Source organism: Apus apus, chromosome 10, assembly GCF_020740795.1.
Source record: "Apus apus isolate bApuApu2 chromosome 10, bApuApu2.pri.cur, whole genome shotgun sequence".
NCBI classification, from domain to species: domain Eukaryota; kingdom Metazoa; phylum Chordata; class Aves; order Apodiformes; family Apodidae; genus Apus; species Apus apus.
This window is the reverse complement of record NC_067291.1, coordinates 8,222,287-8,241,568: the sequence shown is the minus strand read 5'-3', so window position 1 is coordinate 8,241,568 and position 19,282 is coordinate 8,222,287. Positions and strand designations below refer to the sequence as shown.

The 19,282-nt window shown below is 41.2% G+C and overlaps 3 protein-coding genes across 13 annotated transcripts in view; 1 reads left to right on the top strand and 2 right to left on the bottom strand.

Annotated features, from left to right (window-relative positions):
* RAB27A (RAB27A, member RAS oncogene family) overlaps positions 1 to 5,975 on the bottom strand; it is a 30,159-nt gene extending 24,184 nt beyond the window's left edge. For 5 of the 6 annotated variants that reach the window (XM_051628813.1, XM_051628816.1, XM_051628812.1 and 2 more), the window contains exon 1: positions 5,865 to 5,975. The gene's annotated coding sequence lies outside the window, so the exon portion shown is untranslated. Of the gene's footprint in view, positions 1 to 5,093; positions 5,629 to 5,864 lie in introns of those variants that run through there. The other variant, XM_051628814.1, reaches the window with a different exon arrangement.
* A 1,995-nt stretch (positions 5,976 to 7,970) lies between these two features.
* On the top strand, positions 7,971 to 17,871 carry PIGB (phosphatidylinositol glycan anchor biosynthesis class B). Of its 3 annotated transcripts, XM_051628810.1 has the most exons (12): positions 7,971 to 8,107; positions 8,179 to 8,314; positions 8,410 to 8,527; positions 9,914 to 10,018; positions 10,189 to 10,319; positions 10,924 to 11,064; positions 11,476 to 11,527; positions 11,939 to 12,150; positions 13,337 to 13,401; positions 15,704 to 15,914; positions 16,683 to 16,863; positions 17,379 to 17,871. In XM_051628810.1, the coding sequence occupies exons 1-12, from the start codon at positions 7,999 to 8,001 to the stop codon at positions 17,493 to 17,495; spliced, it is 1,578 nt and encodes a 525-aa protein (XP_051484770.1). In that variant the 5' UTR covers positions 7,971 to 7,998; the 3' UTR covers positions 17,496 to 17,871. The 3 variants fall into 3 exon arrangements, with proteins under 3 accessions (XP_051484770.1, XP_051484769.1, XP_051484771.1); XM_051628809.1 differs by having other exon boundaries at positions 8,179 to 8,527; XM_051628811.1 differs by lacking the exons at positions 13,337 to 13,401; positions 16,683 to 16,863; positions 17,379 to 17,871 and having other exon boundaries at positions 8,179 to 8,527; positions 15,704 to 15,994.
* The window catches only part of CCPG1 (cell cycle progression 1), a 29,245-nt gene continuing 22,238 nt past the window's right edge, over positions 12,276 to 19,282 (bottom strand). For 2 of the 4 annotated variants that reach the window (XM_051628805.1, XM_051628808.1), the window contains one exon: positions 16,098 to 18,624. In XM_051628805.1, the coding sequence (XP_051484765.1) occupies positions 18,444 to 18,624 (181 nt within the window). In that variant the 3' untranslated portion in view covers positions 16,098 to 18,443. Of the gene's footprint in view, positions 14,677 to 16,097; positions 18,625 to 19,282 lie in introns of those variants that run through there. The other 2 variants (XM_051628807.1, XM_051628806.1) reach the window with 2 other exon arrangements.

The window sequence follows — 19,282 nt, the reverse complement described above, 5'->3', positions numbered from 1 at the left end:
TAAACCATAAACATCATTAACATTAGAGCTCCTTCATTTTCACAATTATTCAGTGACTCTCTTAAGTACAACTAACCTGACCGGTTGGTCTTACTTCCTTCAGTGTGCAAGAGGAATGGCTGGGCTTATAAAGGTGGTGATTCTGGAGTAGCTGTTTCAGTTCCAACAACCTTGTTTCACTCCTGGTGTGACTTCCAATTACAAAAAATGTTACTGCTCCCATTCCTCATGATCTCTCAGGATGCTGGGTGGAAGAAAAATTCCCTAAGGCTCAACACACTACGCTTGAGATTGCGAGTGCACATCTCCAAATTTGCAATGCAAAAACCAAAGCTGAAATGAAGACATGCCTCTTAGCCTGTCTTCCCAAGGGAATAACGCTTGCTAGAGAGAGGGGCAGAGACAATGAATTTCTGTCATTTCTCCCCTCTGCCCCAGCATTAGAATCTGTTGATCAGTTTTAACATTCCTTCACAGAGGGGAAGAAGCCACAAAGATATGAAGTTCCCATACGCTTTGTGAAAAATTGGCAGCTGGATAAGGGAGAGAGTGAGATGCAAACCTCCATGGAAAGCTGGCAGTTACAGTTTTTCAGTTCTATAAGGGGCATCCACCAGCTGCCCAAGCTGTACACACATTGCTCCAGATTAGCTGCTGCACATACTGTGTCAATCATTCAATTTTACATTTACTTTCAATTTGAATTTAAAGACATTTTCTAGTAAAAAGCAAATTAAATTTAAGCACATCTATTATTAAAAACAAAAAGTTAACAGAATAAAAACTAGTTGAGTTGCACTCTACTAGCAGTTCAAATTTTGGGGGGTTTTGTGTTTTGGTTTGGTTTTAATCTACTAGAAAGGATGATTCTACTTGTGCAACATGTTGTTTTCAAAGCTCTTTCAAAGCCTCCACCTTTCTTCTACTCACATGCAGCAGGATCTCATGTCCATCCTGTGCACTGGGTGCCACATCCAAACAGTCCTAGAAAACTGTCAAATAAAGATTTATAGTCACCTCTTCTACTTCATAGCTAAATAACATTTAATAAATCCACTTTTTTAACTCCAACTTAGGGCTGCATTTATCCAAACTAAAATTATGGGAGCTTTGCTCTCAAATCCAAAATAAATACAATCAAACTCAGACAGTGCTGTCTTCAAACTTGGATGATATCATCCCTGTACAGAGATGTCTATCCAGACACCACTGTATTGCAGGAAAGAATATGGAAAAATTAAGTATAGCCAGACAGTTCATGCCCCAGCAGAAAAGACGCGTCAAGTTGAATCATTGTCAGGGGAGAAAGCCAGTGGAGCATGTGGTGTTATGTGCACAGGGTCTTAAAGTGTGGGATGAGAAACACTTTGTTGCAAATGGATGATACCAGCAGGGCTACAATTTAACCCAATACCTGTAATTTGGGTCACATTCAGTCATGCATAAAGTCTGGTTTGGAACAAACAAGAGGGGGAATTATGATTAACATTTGCAATTAAAAAAAAAAACTATCCTACTTTATGCCATAATCCACATCCTGAATGTTAGCTTGGCTTCAAAGTAGATTTGGAAAGCACCACCCCCTGGTAATAACTATAACAGCAATTCATCTCTAAAGCAAACCTTGCATAAAACAGTTTCACAGCAAAAGCAAGTCCCACAGCTACTAGCTTTGACTGATACCCTGAAGTTTTCAAAATGTATCACACCTACAAGACTGGCAGAGACACACAAGAAAACCAGAAAAGCTGCTTTTAAAAAAAAAAGAGAAATGAATCAACTTTTATTTCCCTGCTACCCAGCATACATGCTTTATTAGTCCTTACCAGTACTAGCAGCCCTCAGTCTAGTCCAAAACATCTCCATTCCCCAAGCATGTATTGGAAAGAATTATTTTCTTTCTTTTCAGTTCATAGAGTAACCTTCTTCCTTACAGCTCTTGGACTGAGCAGCCAAGGGAACCAAATAAAATACCCAACAGGTATGAAAATAGTGAGGTAGGCCCTCTGAGTGAAACTTGGTTGCCTCTGAAGAGCACATGCTGTTCACTTTCAGAGCTGTATTGCAGCTGCCATGACAGCACTGCCATTTTTAAGTGTTTCATTAGAAATGGGAGGATGCCTTTAAAACACTAGTATTTCTGCAAAAGAACCTTCATCACTTTCTAATGACATACACTGCCCTGTGGGTTAATGTTTAATAGAACTACTATAAAAATCACCTATCAATTATCTTCCCATTTTGTTTCATATTCTGCTGTTTCTAATTCAAACTGGAAAGCTGATCACAAACCTGGAAGCTCACTTGCCCTTCCCAACAACGTAAGTTGGTCTAATAAAAAGCATTACGTCTACCTATGGAGCCACCCTACCTGAAAGGAAAAAAAACCCTGAATCTTAAGTAATACTTAACTGGTTTGCTATTTGTTCCTCTATCACCTTTTCAACTGATAACCGTACACACAAGCAGTAAGATGGCCAGCCACAAAACTGAAATCACTAACTCCCAAGTTAATCTGGAATCAACAACTTGATGTGTGTAACAGTTGTCCTTATACTCATCCTGTGCTTTATTTGCATATAAAATATTTCAGCTAGGTATACTCCTTATAGTTCTTCCATTCACATACCTCCTTTACACGAAGAATCACTGTGGAAGTGTAGAGTGATTTTCAAAAGAGTACTTGCAAGCACCCATAAAGTTAGCTTTTAATTTAAAAACACTGCTCATGTATATACCAACTCCTTTTTTTCCACTGCAAACCACAAATTTCTGAAAAGCTGTACTTCTCTTCCTAAGTTTGTACCTTCACTGCTGCTTCCTGCCTCTTTCCTACCTTACTACCAGCCTTCACATTGCCTTCCAGAAGTGCCTTTAGCTAACATGGTCTAGTCTTACCCATTTCTCACAGAGAAAGGGAATAGCTAGGGAAAACGGGTTTGCAAATTCAGGAGAATAGCACTGCATTGATTTACACTTTGATATTATCTTCTGAGCTGTAAAAGCAAGGACATTTTTTCCTTTTTTTTTCCCTGCAGCAGCTTAGTAGTTTAAAATACTGAAGAACTTGTCACGTCAGCTCCAAATTGCTGACCAGTATATGAAAAGAATTCCAACACCCAGCACTATGCAAAACTGTCATACAAGTATCAGAGTATTTTCAACTCCTTGAAGCCACAGCAACATCACAGGTGCTGCTTATATGTCATATTTTCATTTATATGCCATAACTTAATCTTCAAAGCTTATTAGATTGGAAAACAAATCACAGACATTGAGACTACTGATTACAATAATCAAAAGTAAATTCTCTTGTATTATGTATGAAAACAAAATAATAAAAGGATGCTCCAGGAAACAAATTAGGGGCTAGGACTTCTCATTCACTATGGTTTTTTACCTTCACTGGAGATAAAAGGGTATGATCTCAGCTGCTTTAATGTGGTTCAAGTTAGTTGGGCCTCCTGAGAGGGATGCAGTTTTCAGACTAAGATGACCAAAAAAGAAATGAGGAAATGAAATCTAATAACCAGATGCTATTTCCAGAAGAAGTCTATTTGGGAATACATTTGTATAAATAGGGGGGGGGGGAAAAAAAAAAAAAAAGTGCTTCTGTTATCAAAAATCTGCCTTTTAGATAAGCATTTCTTAAACCATGCTGTACTCAGCCATGTCTGAAGTCATTTCTGTAAACATGATTGTATCTCCAGCATGAGTGGTACATGCAAGACAAGAGGAGCCACAGCAAGTTCCTGAGCACTTGACATGCCCAGCCTAGCAAATGCTTAGCTCCAAGTATGTCAGTAACCCTTTGAAATTACTGAAAACAAACTTAACTATCTGCAGGATCATACATGTGCAGTGGAGTGCAATAAAGCAACTTTAACACAGAAGAGAGTATTTGATTATTAACTATTTAAACTGTAAGTTTAATACAACTCAAAAGCACCTTGTTATAATTATTTGCTGAGACACTAACAGGGAAGAAAAAGAGTTGTCATTTCTTATATTCCATCTCTAGTGCTGATTTTGCCTGTTCAAAATTCAATTCTTACCAACCCACTGCTGACTATGACAAGACTGCTCTTAGTAATGGTATTGATTGGCAAGTCCAGGGTTATGCTGGGAACTGACACATTATGCCAGCACAGCAGATACCTAACAGTAACAGAGCAAGCAAGAGTCCAAAGAAGACACACAAGGATTAATGTTCATAATACTCATTTCTGTAAATCCCAGAAGCTACTTAAAAATTATTCTGTCTCACCAATCTTCTCTTAGAAAGAAGAGGAAATGTGTAGTCAAGTGATAAAATAATGTGTTCCCATGTTTAACGACAGTGGTGAAAACAAAGTTACAGTTTGGTTTTAGATATCTGGTTGCAGATGAGAAATTTTATTAACTGTAAAAATAAAACAGTGTAAATTGTAGCACATTTCCCCCACCCTGAACTCTTCTGTGCAAGAGACTAAGTAGATGTAAAGTTAGAACCCTGAACTAGAAACACAGGAACATGCTGTTCTTTTGTCCATCCTTTTAACCATGCTTTTGAGACATTCACTTAGCATCACAAATACTATTCCTAGAATTATGTATCAACATTTGAAATGCATATGGCATGATATACTTTTCCCTGGCTGGAAAGTATTTGGAACAGTCACAAAAGCAGTACAGGTGTATGAAAAGAAACAAGGGCTGAGAAGACAAGTTTCTGTAAGAATAAATTTCCAAGAAATGGCAGGCAGAATAGATTTTAGAAACAGATTAGTGCTGCTAATGCATTTTATGCATCAAAATCAATTAACTTTTTGTAGAGTTTCAATAAAAAGTAGAGAGAAACACTACCTTGCTAAAAACACCTAGCAGAACTCCTAACTCCAAACGTGTTATCCTGATGAAAAACTCACAAGCAATAATCAGGGGAAGTGTTTGGGGAGTCATATGATCAGAAAGTTGAAAATACAACTGATGCATCTCCAAGGAAAGATAAAAATTAAAGTTGGGTGGATCTGACAGCTCTAGGCATGTCCTTTATACTTGGCTAGCACCATAAAAAAATACTGCTTAGGTATTAATTCAGTCTCGTAACTTACAGAGCTAGAAAAGCCAAGATGTTTTGCAGATGGATCTAGCTTTCTTCAGATCCAAGATCATCAAAGCATTAGTTTAGCCCAAGCATTGCAAATCAGGTTGAAGAGACTTTCCTGAACCATCTCAGCAAGCAGACTGACAAACAACGCAGGCAGCGTTCAGGAAGAACCCACAGATCTGTCGATACTCAGAACACAAGATGTAAGTTCTGGCTAAACAGATAAAACTCACTTTATATTGCTCCCTCAACTATTTGCTATTTTGGAATTAATCTCCTTTTAAAACCAGACATGCAACCCCCTTTTTCACAAAAGAAACGCAGGTTTTGAGCTGTGGGAAACCTGCAGGTCCTACAGCTGCTACATGCAAAGGCTGAGAGGGATTAATAGTGAAGACGTGTTCACGGCAGCAGTGGTAAAGTTAAGCACATGCTTGGGCAGCTGCGGGGCCCAGGCTTTAGGCTTTTTTCCTTTTAATCTCCCGAAGGAGACCTCTTGTTAAAGCCTCAGGTAGCTGGACGAGGGCAGCGCCCGGGGGTTCCGAAGCCCACCGGCCCGCTGCCAGGCTCTGCAGCGCAGGAAAGCACCTTGCTTCCCAGGGTTTGGAGTCGCCTGCCCAAACCACTCGCCCCGAGATGAACGCCGCTCGCAGCGGAGACGTTCCATCCCCAGCCCTCCTCCCCCGCCGCGTCCCGCAGCTGCAGCCCCCTCGGAGGCCGACCGGGCAGAGACCCCGGCCCCGCCGCCCCTCGGCCCGGCTCGCCGCCCTCCTACCTGCTCGCTTCCCCCGGGGCTCCCGCCGCCGCGTCCCTCCGCACCTGCCCTTTTTTGGGCTGCAAGCGTGCGTTTTCCGTCAAGGCAACATCACTTCCCGTCAGGCGCAAGGCAGGGGCGGGCACGGCCCCTCCCGGCCCGGCCAGCACCGCCCCGGCCCCGGCTCCGCGCCGTGTTTAATTCAGCGGGCGGGCTCTTCAGCCCTTCTGAAAGAGCACGCACCGCTTGATGAAAATCCCTAGGAGGCAAAACAGGCTCTGAGGAGAAAACCGGCGGCGCCAGGGCCGCGGCGGATTTCCTGGGCGGTCTGTGCCGCCCGCTGGCTGCCTTCCCTCGCCGGGGGAAGGTACCTTCTGCTCTCCCGGCAGCTGCTCGGTGCTCCCACCTTAAATGCAGCGGTCTCCAGAACTCAGCAAGGACAGTCTTAAGCTCGGTCACATCAATAACCCCTCCTGGCTGCATCACTTCATACATCCTCTTTCTTGAGACTTTTCAAAATCGACTGCTGTTTTTATTGACAAGCTCCCAGCAACTATGCTTCCAAAGTTACTAGACTTCAGTTACACCTTTTTAAAAGCACCTTTTCAATAGATAATGGTCTTGTAAAGAAAGGAAGCTGCCGGAGATACCACAGTAGTCCTCCTGTGTTTGCACTCATCAGAGACAAAAGACAGAGGCATTTCCTCATGTCCAAACTAGACTTCATATGCATTCAGCTTCACTTCTCAGTCCATTTTCTAGTGCTATCCTCTAATCTTAGCTTCGGTACCCTAGCCACTGTCTCCAGCTGTCACATTGTTACTGGCTTTAAACAAGGCACATCCACGGAAAGGAATTCTCCCTGCACGCTGACCAAACAAGATTCTGTGTTAAAAGCCATAAAGTTCCTCCCAAGATGTGCAGGTTTGGGTTTCTTTTCAGATTTACTGAAGTTTTGAAATATCTACTGGTCTCGCTTCCCTGAGTCTGAGAGTCTGTTCTCATTGCCAGACTGATCCACACCCACTGCAAAATTAATCCTGTCCTGCTGAGCTACAGGCTGAAGCACTTCTCCAAGTACACCCTGACTGTCAGGCAACTTCAGTGATTAAAAAGCCTCATTCACTCTACCCGTATTCAGTCAGGGGTGAAAGGTGTGTGTGTGGTACGTGTGTGCATGTCTATACACACAGGTAGGAATACAAGCCAAGGACACCACAGGCAGGTGACGTTCCCTTCTCAGCCATCAGTCCAGCTGCATTCCCAAAAAAATGAGGTATTAACTGAAACCGTAATAAGTAGATATAAATTGTATTTATCACTTGGAGGATCAGATCAGAGGCAATCCAAGAAAACCACATGAAGAGTAACTGTACAACAACGACTTTCTCTTTTTCCAGCTCCCTGATGGGGACGTAAAGACACACCTTTAAACATCATTTTATACAAGTTTTAACATTCGCGCCCCTACAGGCTGGTGCCAAAGAAAGAGTTACATCTTCTGGCGGCGGATTGCTTCGGAGCAGGGCCCGGCTGCAGAGGAGGCCGCCGGGACCGCCACGCTGGGCCGGAGGGACCTTCCCGGGCAGGCGACGAACGCTCCGGCTTCGCGAGAGGTTTGGGCGCCATTTCCTCCGACGGGCGGCACGGAGGTCAGGTCTGCGAGGCGGCGCCGGGGAAAGGCGCCGGGGCAGCAGCGAGGCTTACAAGTGTCTCTCACAGCCTCTTCTCCGGCACGGCGCCCGCCGGCGGCCCCGCCGCGCCCTGGGGAGGCTGCTGGGGCGGCTGGAAGAGCGGCCGGTAGATGTAGAGGCCGCTGAACACGCCGAGCGCCACGGCCAGAGCCACCTGCGGCAGCGGCAGCCGCCCCGCCATGGCGAGAGGGGGCGCTGCCGCCCCGGCGCCCGCGGGAGGCGCCTTCAGCCCCGGCGGGCAGAGGGAGCGGGCAGGGGCGCGGCGCTCCTGCCGGGACAGCCTCGCCCCGCGGCCCGAGCAGCGCCCGCCGGGCCGGGCGCCCCTCACCTGCAGGACGGGAGATCACCCAGGGGACGGCTCCGGTTCCGCGCACCGACCGGAAGGAAGAGCGAGCGCTGCCGGGCGCGCATGCGCGGCCCCCCGAGTCCCGCCCCGCGGATGGGGGGGAGGGCAGGGCGGGATGGAGGCGGCCGCGGGGCTGCTGCGGGGGCCGCGGGCCGTGCGGCTGCGGCAGCGGCGGTCGGTGCTGTACAGCCAGCCCCGCGGGGCCGCCGGGCAGCGGGCCGCCGGTGAGCGGGGCGGGGCGGGGCGGGGGGTGGACCCTCCGGAGGGGCCCTGACCGACCTTGCCCGTCTCGCAGGCGCTGCCGCCGGGCCCGCCCCGCTGCTGGCGCTGAGCCTGGCGCTGCGGGCGCTCAACTGCTTCCTGGTCCAGACCAGCTTCGTCCCGGACGAGTACTGGCAGTCGCTGGAGGTGGCACACCGCATGGTCTTCCAATATCCTTGTCCGCGGCTGCCGTCCCCGCCCCGTTCAGGATCGGAAGCGGGGCCGTAACTTTCTGTTGTTCATGGTCTATCCTTAATGTTAATAATTATGGCTACCTGACCTGGGAATGGGCACATGGGCTACGGGGCTATTCCTACCCCCTGATCTTTGCAAGCATCTACAAAGCTTTACAGCTGCTGGCTAAGGATGATGTTCAGCTGCTGGTGAGTATAACCAAAGAATGTATCTGGTGCTAACATTCAGTTTAAAAGCACTGTATTTAGATGCAGTGTGTTTCTGTCATTGTCCACTCAAAGCCTTGTGTTTGGCAATTGGAGCTGTATGAGCAGAGACCTCACTGAGCATTGTGCGTGGGTGCAGGAGTCATTCATAGGTCCCCAGTCACAGTATCCTAGAATCACAGAATGTTGCAGGTTGAAAGGGACCTCTGGAGATCTTTCTAGAGCAGGAGCACCTAGGGCACGTCACTCAGAAACACAGCCAGGCAGGTCTTGAAAGTCTCCAGAGTAGGAGACTCCACAAGTGCTCTGAGCAGCCTGTTCCAGCGCTCTGTAACCTACAGTAGTTTTTCCTCATGTTGAGATGGAATTTCCTGTGCTCTAGTTTGCATCCACTACCCCTTGTCCTATGACAGGGCATGACTGAAAAGAGACTGGGCCCTCCTTGACACCCACTCTTAAGATATTTATAGACATCAATAAGATCCCCTCTCGGTCTTCTCTTCCCTAGACTAGACTTTCCTAGCCCCAGGCTTTTCTCCTAAGACAGGTGGTCCAGTCCCTTAATCATCCTCCTAGCCTCCGTTGGACTCTCTCCAGTAAATCCCTGTCCCTCTTGAACTGAGGAGCCCAGAACTGGACACAGTACTCCAGGTGGGATCTCACTAGGGCAGAGTAGAGTGGTAGGAAACTCCCTCAACCTGTTGGACATGCTCTTCTTACTGCACCCCAGGATACCATTGGCCTTCTTGGCCACAAGGGCACATCGCTCATCCATGGATAATGTGTTATTCACCAGGAGTGCAAGGTCATTCTCCATGGAACTGCCTGTAGAAGGTCAGCTCCTAATCTGTGCTGTGCAAGGTGTTATTCCTCCCCAGGTGTTATTCCTCCGCATTTATTCTTGTTGAACCTCATTAGGTTCCTGTTTGCCCAGCTCTCCAGTCTGTCCAAATCTTGTACTGATGCCCATGGCTGTGGAGGATTATTCTTGGCCTCCATCAGTCTTGAGTGTCATACTGATAGTGTTCGCCCCTACATCATCATTGCTCAGTGGGTCAGCTCTCTGAAGTGTTTAATAATATATATTTGTACTGAACTCAGTAGCAACAGCCCCTTTTGACTTTTGTTGGAGATAAATAGTAAAGAATTCTGCTTCCAATTTCTGAAAACTTTCAGTTGAACTTCAGAGAGTCTTTGTTTTGGCAAAAATATTAGACTTACCAAAGAACCTTATCTTAAAAAGCTATAGAGAATATTCACTAATTGGCTTACTTTTTTATGTCTAAAGTCACTAATTCAGCAGTGCTCTCTGGGAATTTGAAATATAACAGGCTTGTTTCAAGTAAAATTTTCTCTCTACTTACATAGATATGGGTCCCTAGACTTGCACAGGCAGTGCTGGCAGCTTTTGCTGATGTGAAACTTTACTCATTAGTGCAACACCTTGAAAATGCAGAAACAGCAAAGTGTGTGGTAAGTCTCGGCCTTTAAAAAATTATGCTTGTTAATAAACACTATTGCAGTGTAAATAACAGTAAAATGATAGTAAGTTACACACTGAATAATTAACACCTTCATTTAAAAGTACAGAATTTGCTTTCACTTTTCTCTCTGTGCATCCTGTTTTTCATCATTATTTTCAGTACTTCTGCCAGCTGTGTTCCTGGTTTACATGGTATTCCTGTACCAGAACTCTAACAAACACCATGGAAACTCTTCTTACCATTTTTGCTCTTTCCTACTATCCGATAAAAGGTTCCAAGATGGGGAGCAGGTGAGAAACTTTCTACTAACAGTACATGTTATTTTTTGGCTTGGGATAACACCAATCTACTGATATGGGTAAAAATACTAACTTTTACCTTAAAATAAAAGGCAATCAAAACCACCTCATTCATGTTTCAAGAGCTCCAGATCTTGGAAGGAACAGCATTGTGGTTATTTCCTCTAAATTTTTTTTTTAAGCCATGATATAGCTGGTATGATATATAAGCCATGATATATAGGTAGATAAAGTTACTATTCTCCAGTTCCCTTATGCAAAGTATCACTTTATGGGAAACTTTAGTTTAAACTTCAAAGGACTGGAATTTGTGGTCAACTAGGAAAAGATAATAAAAACTGATCTGGCTTCAGACATAAGTGAATTTGCAGATACAACTTTTTTACCAGCTATATATTTAAAAGCAAGTATGTGCTTCTAGTTAGCAGCTCCACTGCTAATAAAGCAGTTCCATAGTTGGCAGCTTTCCAGGCAAAACAGCATCTGCACTGAGAATCAAATTATCCGCAGTACAAAAAAAGTAAAAAAATGTCATTCTGCAAAGTAACTGACTGAACCTTTTCATAAACTCTTTCATTATGTTCCCTCATTCTAGCTGCAAATATTTAGCTTTGATAGCACTTGCAGTTGTTGTTCGTCCCACTGCTGTTATCCCATGGATACCTTTATTCTTTAGTCACTTTTTGCAAGAGCAGAGGAAAACAGACCTTATGCTACACCACTGCATTCCAATTGGGTAAGTTCTTTCTGAATTTGAACTATGACAGTTCATAGCTATATCTCAAGATTTATTTTACCACTGGAAAGGCAGAAAAGCCAAAAAAAACTGATTTCATGTCAAAACCAAGGAAAAAGTGAGTCCTTTTGCAAAGTTTAAAGAATGGGCATGCTTCCTTTAACATGCAGCAAAAAAGCACTAAGATTTCATGAGGATGAGACATGAACAGCATTCCATCTTAATCTGGGATTGTGCCAAGGATACTGGGTGATGGCAACTGGCCCCTGTAGAATGGCCATGATATGGATCATCTCAAAAAAGAACAGGACTACCTATTCAGGGAGTTTTGACAGCTGTTTGGAGAAGAACAGCATCTGATGCAAAAGCAATGCAGGCAATATCAGTGCAACCAACTTTCCATTTTTGCAGATTGGTCACAGTAGGAACATCTTTAATAATTGACCGTGTGTTTTTTGGTGAGGTAAGTTGCTTTAAACTTGACTTATGAGAAGAAGATTGGGTTTTAGCATTTCAACATGGATGGATGTTTCAGACTTCTCCAAATGCTGTTATTTCTGTGACTGTGTCCAGCCTATGATCTCTAAATAGGTCCTAAGCTATAAACCCTTCAACACTGACTTATCAGTTATTTTAAATTACAGATTGTTACTTAAAATCAGTATGCTCAGCTCTCAGTAAATCTCTAGTTATGAGCAAATGACAATACTTGCACACTTGTGTTTAATTGCTAAATATAAGAAGTCTGTGAGAAGTCTGAAAAAACATAAGAATGAATGAAGATGATGTATCATTTAAGGCCAGTCATTCAATTTAGCTGTTTTCACTTTGCATTTGTATTTAACTTTTTCTCCTCCTCCCCTAAATGTCCCAGTGGGTACTGGTTCAGCTGAACTTCTTGAAATTCAACGTGCTGCAAAATCTGGGGACATTTTATGGATCTCATCCTTGGCACTGGTACTTCACTCAGGGACTACCAGTCATCTTGGGTACCCATCTGCCTTTCTTTATTCATGGCTGTGTGCTGGCACCAAAAAGGTATCGCATCTTTCTAGTGGCAGTGATTTGGACAGTGCTGGTGTACAGGTAATTGCTCCTAAGTGTTACTGCTATCTTTCACTGGCTGTGTTCTTTTCAAAGCTTATATTCTCCTCTAGAACAAAGCAGCATAGTGTTACGTTTAAGTGATAGAAAACTTAAAACTATTCAGATCCAAGAAATACAGTAATTTTTACATGAGTTTTTATAATTTCAAGTAATACTTCTTGCATTGTTACCAAACATGTATTTTTCAAATTTATTAGACCCTTAAAGAACAAAATCGTTCAGCATGAAGTTCAATGGAAAATGGAAAAAAAAAAATCAAACAATCACCTAACAGGTGATTAAGCAATAATAAGTAGAAAACTGTTTACTAGATGTCTGTTAATGTTTGGTTCTTTAATACATCCCCAGTAAGAAGAGAGATTCTTAAAGCATCTAAAACTTGCACCATTCACAAGTCTATGTTCAGCTTTTTAACATTTATCATAGAACTACATGTCTCCTTTTTAAGTTAAGAAGTGGAAGAGAGGATAAATAGTTTCTAAAGCATCAGAATTAATGGTAGATTAAACAGGAGACACTTTCAGGCAAGACGTGGTACAGCAAATTAATAAATACTAAGTAATAAATTATATTGGACTACAGTAGTAACAATACAGCAAAACAGCAGTAAGACCACAAATACCATCCATTCTTTCAGTCCAGCTCAAAACTGGATGTAGCTCTATTGCTTTTAAGCCTTTTTTCTCTTCCTTAATCCTATAGGAACCTGTTTGGTGCCCATGACAAGCCTTGTAGTAAAAATGCCCCAAAAGTTGGCATGGGAAATTATGTGAAGCTGTATTAGCAAAGGTGAATGTTACTTTGGTGAATGTTACTTTGTTAGATACAAATGTGTACTTGAATGTTAGCTTACCACCTACACTTTTTATTGTGTTTTAGTACAGAACACAAATTGGTGAAGTACGACCTAAGTTACATTTATTAGTCATACAATCAGACCACTTAAATGCTAGATTAGTAGCCAGGTACTTTTATTAGTGCTTGGTTTAAACTTATAATCTTAATTCAAATGTACTTTCATTCTTAAAAAGTGACAATTTGCATTTTTACTCTAAACTGCTTAAATGCCAAAAGATTTTAGTACATGCAGGTGCTTTTCTTACAGGCCTCCATGCTCTAAAACATATTTTGTCAATAGAACTGATGCACTTCAATTTTATTGCAGCATGCTGAGCCATAAAGAATTCAGGTTCATCTATCCAGTATTGCCATTTTGCATGGTTTTTTGTGGTAAGCATCGATTTCAAATGTCTTGAAACCCTCCCTGGGTTTAATTTTTACCTAAAAGAGAGACTGCTAATAGTCAATGTAGGTATTTGACAAAGGATTCTTAGAACTGGCCTCACCTTTTCTTACCGCTGGGGGGGGTGGGGGGGGGGGGAAGTATGAGAAACAGCAAATTACTTAGAAATACAGATGGAGAATCCCTAGCATGGATAAAAGTACTTCCTGTAAAAAAATTATAATTGCCTCAATGGCTCCTAAACTTTTAGCAATGCCACCTTTACAGTGAATTTTGTTCCTTGGCTCCTTTGTATTATTTGTCCACCTGCATCTCTCAAATATGCCTGAGAAATGCCTTTGAGCATGCAACAAAAAAACCTGAAGTATCCAAAGCCTCAAATTATCCTTTTCTAGATTAAGGAGTGTTAGTAGATGATGCTAGCTTTCTGTCTGCTCTTGACCAACCATCAGCTGGAGAGCACTTCCCAGAGAAGTTTTAGAGCAGTTTATGTGGTAGCTTTTTCCTTCTGGCGTAGTAAGGTGAATTTGTTAAAAATGGATTAAAGTCCCTAAACTAATGTTATCTTAAAAACTAACTAAGGATAATCTGTCCACAGTTTAACCTGGAAAGTATACTGCTTTTGCTGACTAAAATGTCTCTGGTACTTTAACAAAAACTTGGAAGTATTAATTTATCTTTTTTCCCTGGTTTGTTTTTTCTTTTAAACACAGAAAAGAGCCTAAAATAAAGAAGTATTTCATCTTTTATAAAACTAGGTATTGGCTACACTAGAGTATCTATAGGAAAAGTAAAATAATGATGTAAAGTCCAGTATGCTGAAAAGTTACAAAGGAAAGATGGAAACTTCTGGAGCATGAAGCTGTATAGCTTTAGTTTAAATACAAGTTAAAACAGATGAATCAATGAAAATTGCAATTTTCTTTAACCTGTTTTACTAGTCTAAACAAAAGTAAATCTTATTTCAACAGTTTTTCTCTTTGCTGAGATGAATTAGGTGGTATGTCTTTAGTTCAATGTTCAGTTCAGTAGCAGATTTAAGATGAACCAGTTGTACCTCATGGGCAGAAAAATTCCAGTAAGACCACTGTTGTCTCTCAATATCCCTCTTAACTTTCATGTATGTAAGGGAATGAGATGATCTCAATTTATCAAAAGTTAATTATCATCTGGTTTAATACTTTAGTAAAGGAAAAAAAAAAAATAAAACTTATTTCTGGTAACTCAGTGATTACAAAGAGGTCTTTACATTGCTCCAAATACTGCAAATAAAAGCAGAAAAAAAAAAAAACACACATGAGTTTCAAAGTAATTTCCAAGCACATTGAAAGATAAGCTAAAAGCATTTCACAAAATCAGTAAAAAAAAATGCCTGTCATAGAATTTTTCCAGTTGTGTTTCAACCACAGACTAATTAGTGGACCTTGTTTTCATCTGAGATAAATATGTGCAATCTGTCAGAACAAGCCACCCAAAGACTAATTTAACTTACTTGTTACTGACTTCTGAAACAGGCCTATTCTAACTTGTTTCATCTGACTCAGTGAAGGTGGTCACAGAGCAAGGCTATATAAAGAATTTTTATCTCCTAATACTGACAAGTACTTAATAAGGGTTTCCAGACTGCTTGCAACGTGAAGCTGTCTTCAGTGCCAGGTTAATGTAAGTTGTGGTTGTGAGAAACAGGTTTATACAGCTATCTCCCAGCAGGAGAAATGTCTTCCTATTACTAGCCCCTTCAAGAAAAGATCAGAGATGAGAAAAGATGGGATGAGTAAGCTTTTCCATGGATAGTAGCTCAAAAATTAATAACAATAAGGGAATGCTGTAACTTTTAGCTTGTTGGAGAAAAAGAATACCACAGCCATACCAAAGCACTTGTGGTTACCATTTATTGTGGCTCCACTTGGACATGTGTGAATCAGAACACATCAGTAAGTCACCACATACCATTCATCCAGGCTACTGAACAGACTATTTTTTCCCACAAGAAATTAAAATTAAGCTCTAAAGATATAAAGCACTGGCTTTGAAATCCTACTTCTGTCCTTCAAAAGACAGGCATGGATTTAACATTTACACTGTTAAATCCAAAAGTAAATAAGGGCAAAGTCTAACCTTTCAATTTCCATTGAAAGAGCAAAGACTGAAAGAACACTGTACTAAATACCTCAAAGCAAGGTATTGTTATCAACTGAGTAATGATTTTCCAGGTGAGTTACAGTACTTTCAAAATTTCTGTGTGGAATTATTAGTATTTATCTCCAAATTTTACTCACATTTCTCTAGGGTATTCTTTGAAACACCTGAAAGCATGGAAGAAATCTGCAGCAAGTTTCCTGCTTATATCAAATTTGCTGCCAGCCCTGTACACAGGCTTGATTCACCAGCGAGGCTCTCTGGATGTTATGAGTCACATACAGCAGCTCTGTAGTAACTCTCATCAGTCACAAGCTTTTGTCTTCATCATGATGCCATGTCACTCTACTCCATTTTACAGGTATTAACATAGTTAACAGTGTACTATGTTAAAATCCATAAAATTCAACAAAAATTAAGATTTTTTTTTTTCCCTAGACTTAATAAATTGAGATGGGTAGATGTATATAGGAACAGTTTTGATTTTTCATGCTGTTAATATAGAATGAGTAGGGGAAATAAGCCAAATGCTTAAACCACAGAATAAAATTCAACCTCTAAACTTTATTCAGTTTTCTGTAAAACAGTTTTGTATGAGGATATGCAGCAAGAAGTCTTGTGACTTCTGAAACTAATTCTTCATTATGGTAACTTCTGTAGCAAAACGAAAAAGTAATTGTTACAGTCAAAAGGGATTAATTTTACCTTTACTTATGCTGCTAGAGAGTAAAGAAATGTAATTAAAACATACAGTGAAGTCACTATTCCAGAAAGTTTGCAATAGATTGTGGCCAGTAAACACAACATTAAAGCAGATATAAACTGTGACACTGATACAGAAAATTATCTTTTTAAGAAACTGGTGTTATGCTGATGGTATTTTTATTAATACAAATCTGCTTTCTGTGAACTGCTAACAAAATAGTCACAGCAGTTTGGAGCCAAAACCACTTGTTCTACTTTTGCTTTTATATGAAGTATAGAAGGGAAGAAAACATAACGGGGAGGGGGAGGCGGCAGAATTATTAAAATTTAGTTTTGACTGAGGTATCTTTTGAGTATTGAGTCATTACAAATCATAGATAGGAGTCAATTTATCCTGAAGTGTTTGTTTTGGTTTTCTCCCTAGCCATGTTCACTGTCCTCTAAAAATGAGATTCCTTGAGTGTCCCCCAGACCTAATGGGAAATGAGAGCTACACTGATGAAGCAGATCTGTTTTACTCTGATCCTCTTGGGTGGCTTAATAAGGAATTTTACAATGACACATTATTACCCAGTCACTTGATCTTCTTCAATGTGCTAGAACAGGTATGGTAACTGCATGATGACACAAACTGAATTTTTTTAAGTGTTGTCCATAACTTTTTTAAACGCAGCTTAACTGAAAGTTGAACCCCCCTAGTCAACAACGCAGTATAGATACCATTCCAGCCATACATGCTTAGGATTCATTTATGCCTCTGTGAATTCTACATGCCGTAAAGTAAATTCACCTTAAGCCGTATTAAAACAAATGCGCAGTCTGTCCCTGGAACCATACACTTTTAAGTAAGCAACAGTGACAAGCAAAAGTGCCTGCAGAGTGCCATTTCCTCTCAGTTCTGCTATGAAGTCCATGTATTCAAACAAGAGTGTCTGGTGAATATCGACTCCGGACAGGATCAAACAGGAGAGGTACCTCTTTTTCTAGCAGTCTTTCCTAGAATAAAGGATAAAGCTTCCAGGGGACAGTTGAACTGATAGTTTTCAGAAGACTTTGGAACTGTTCTGATCCTCCCAACTACACTTTCTGACTGTGGAAACTAATGTATGTTCACTTACAGGAAATATCATCATTTCTAGCTTCAAGGGGCTTTGAGAAAACAGCCACCGTCTTTCACACTCATCTACCTCAAGGACGAGTTGGAAGCCACATCTATGTCTACAGGAGAAAAACCTGAAATTAATCAAACCTGAAGATCAGTTTCTAGACTTAAGACCTAATGAGATCAGTTTTGCATAGCAGTACTATGCTTAGAAGACCTTATACTGCAGAAAGGAGATAGTAGAGAGTCTGAAACCGGGTAAGTCGAATGGGGAAGTCTGATTAGCCAGCCACTGGCTGTGTAACACACTAACTAACCTCTCCTGAGGGCAGCCTCAGTGGCCCTAAGGCAGGGTGGGGGTGTTGGCCTATCTTACAGCACTAGAAAATATCAGGAAGAAAAAAAAATTACCATACAACTACTTAATAAGAAATTAGACAAGACTGGACCATTTTTATAGAACTGTACACCTATGCTAGGTTTGTTTTGTAAATAAAGACTTTTACCCACAGTGGCTCTTTATTTTTCTTCTACAATATGCAGATATGCAAGACATTTCAAGTGCCCAAATCAGCAAGCTGATTAGAATGCAGCACAGCAAATTCTTCACAATTCAACAGGCTTTTGAACACACCCACCCCCCCACCTCCCCCAAAGACAAGAAGCAAGTATAAGATTACAAAACACTAACAAACACATTACCATAATGTAGACCTATTTTTTGAAGGCTGAGATGAAGTTAGTATATCAAACACTGGAATTAATTATTGGTACATTATGCCTGACTCCAGCTTGAACTACACTAATGGAATGCAATTAAGCATATTTTTCACACACAAGTCATTGCATGCCCAGTTTCTGCAATAATACTGCTGGCACCCAAACTATCATCACTTTCAAAGAACAGTTAAAGCAACAGTACAGAATATGCAAATTAGAAAGCTTGACCTTCTGCCTTTTAGTAAAAATGTGTAAAAATAAAATCAGAGGAAGAACTTGTATCTTGCTGCTTTGTTGGAAAACAATTAGTTTTCAGAGAGCATATGAATTATTAATTCTAATCTTATATTAACCATAAATTACTCAATATTTTGGATCAAAGGGCAACTGGCCTAGTTCTATTTCAAGATTTGCCATGTGTCTTCCATTAGTGCGACCATGTTTATGCCATTTACCTTCTCTTTTATTACGGTGGTGGTACTTCTGAGCTTGTTTTTCATGTCTGGAATTTTCAGTTTGTGTGAAAGGTGGCCTTTTAGGTCGACTGCAAGGAGTAAACAAAAGCTCATTACTTCTCTTAAAGCATCTCTCTAGAAGCATTTTGAAACACAATTACATTGTCAAGAACACCTTTTAGCATGCTAAGGTTGACTGAAAAGAACAAAATTGGTATTAAGTAGTAGTTCTTTCTTTTGTAAGCAAAATGGTGGGGTATTTGTTTAATCCATCAGTAAGATGGTATATTTAAAAGAAATCCTTTCTAAAAATAAAAATGCCCTGCAGCAAGTTGCCTAAAGTTCTTTTTAGAATAAAGCCAGGTAAACAGCTGTTTGATTATCCCTACTGTGACACTTTAATGAGGCCTCAATCTATTTTTCAGTTATTCTGTTACATTCTACTCTATAAAAACAGTGAAAAGTGTACAGACCCTTAGGGAAAGCATGCTTTGTGTCAACACAGGCACTTCAGAGGTTTTCATGTACAGTAAGTACATTTATACAGACAGAGGGGGCACTGACCTGTTGCTCACCTGTTGCAGTTTTTGATAGTCCCATTACACTACATGCTGTTATATGACTTGTGTCTCTATCCTGCAAAGCTAAGGCTATTTTCATCCTCAGTCTCATACAAACTTCTGTACAGTACTATCACTAAATGGATCTGAAGTTGTGCTTTTCTGCAAATGGAATTAAAGTGCTCAA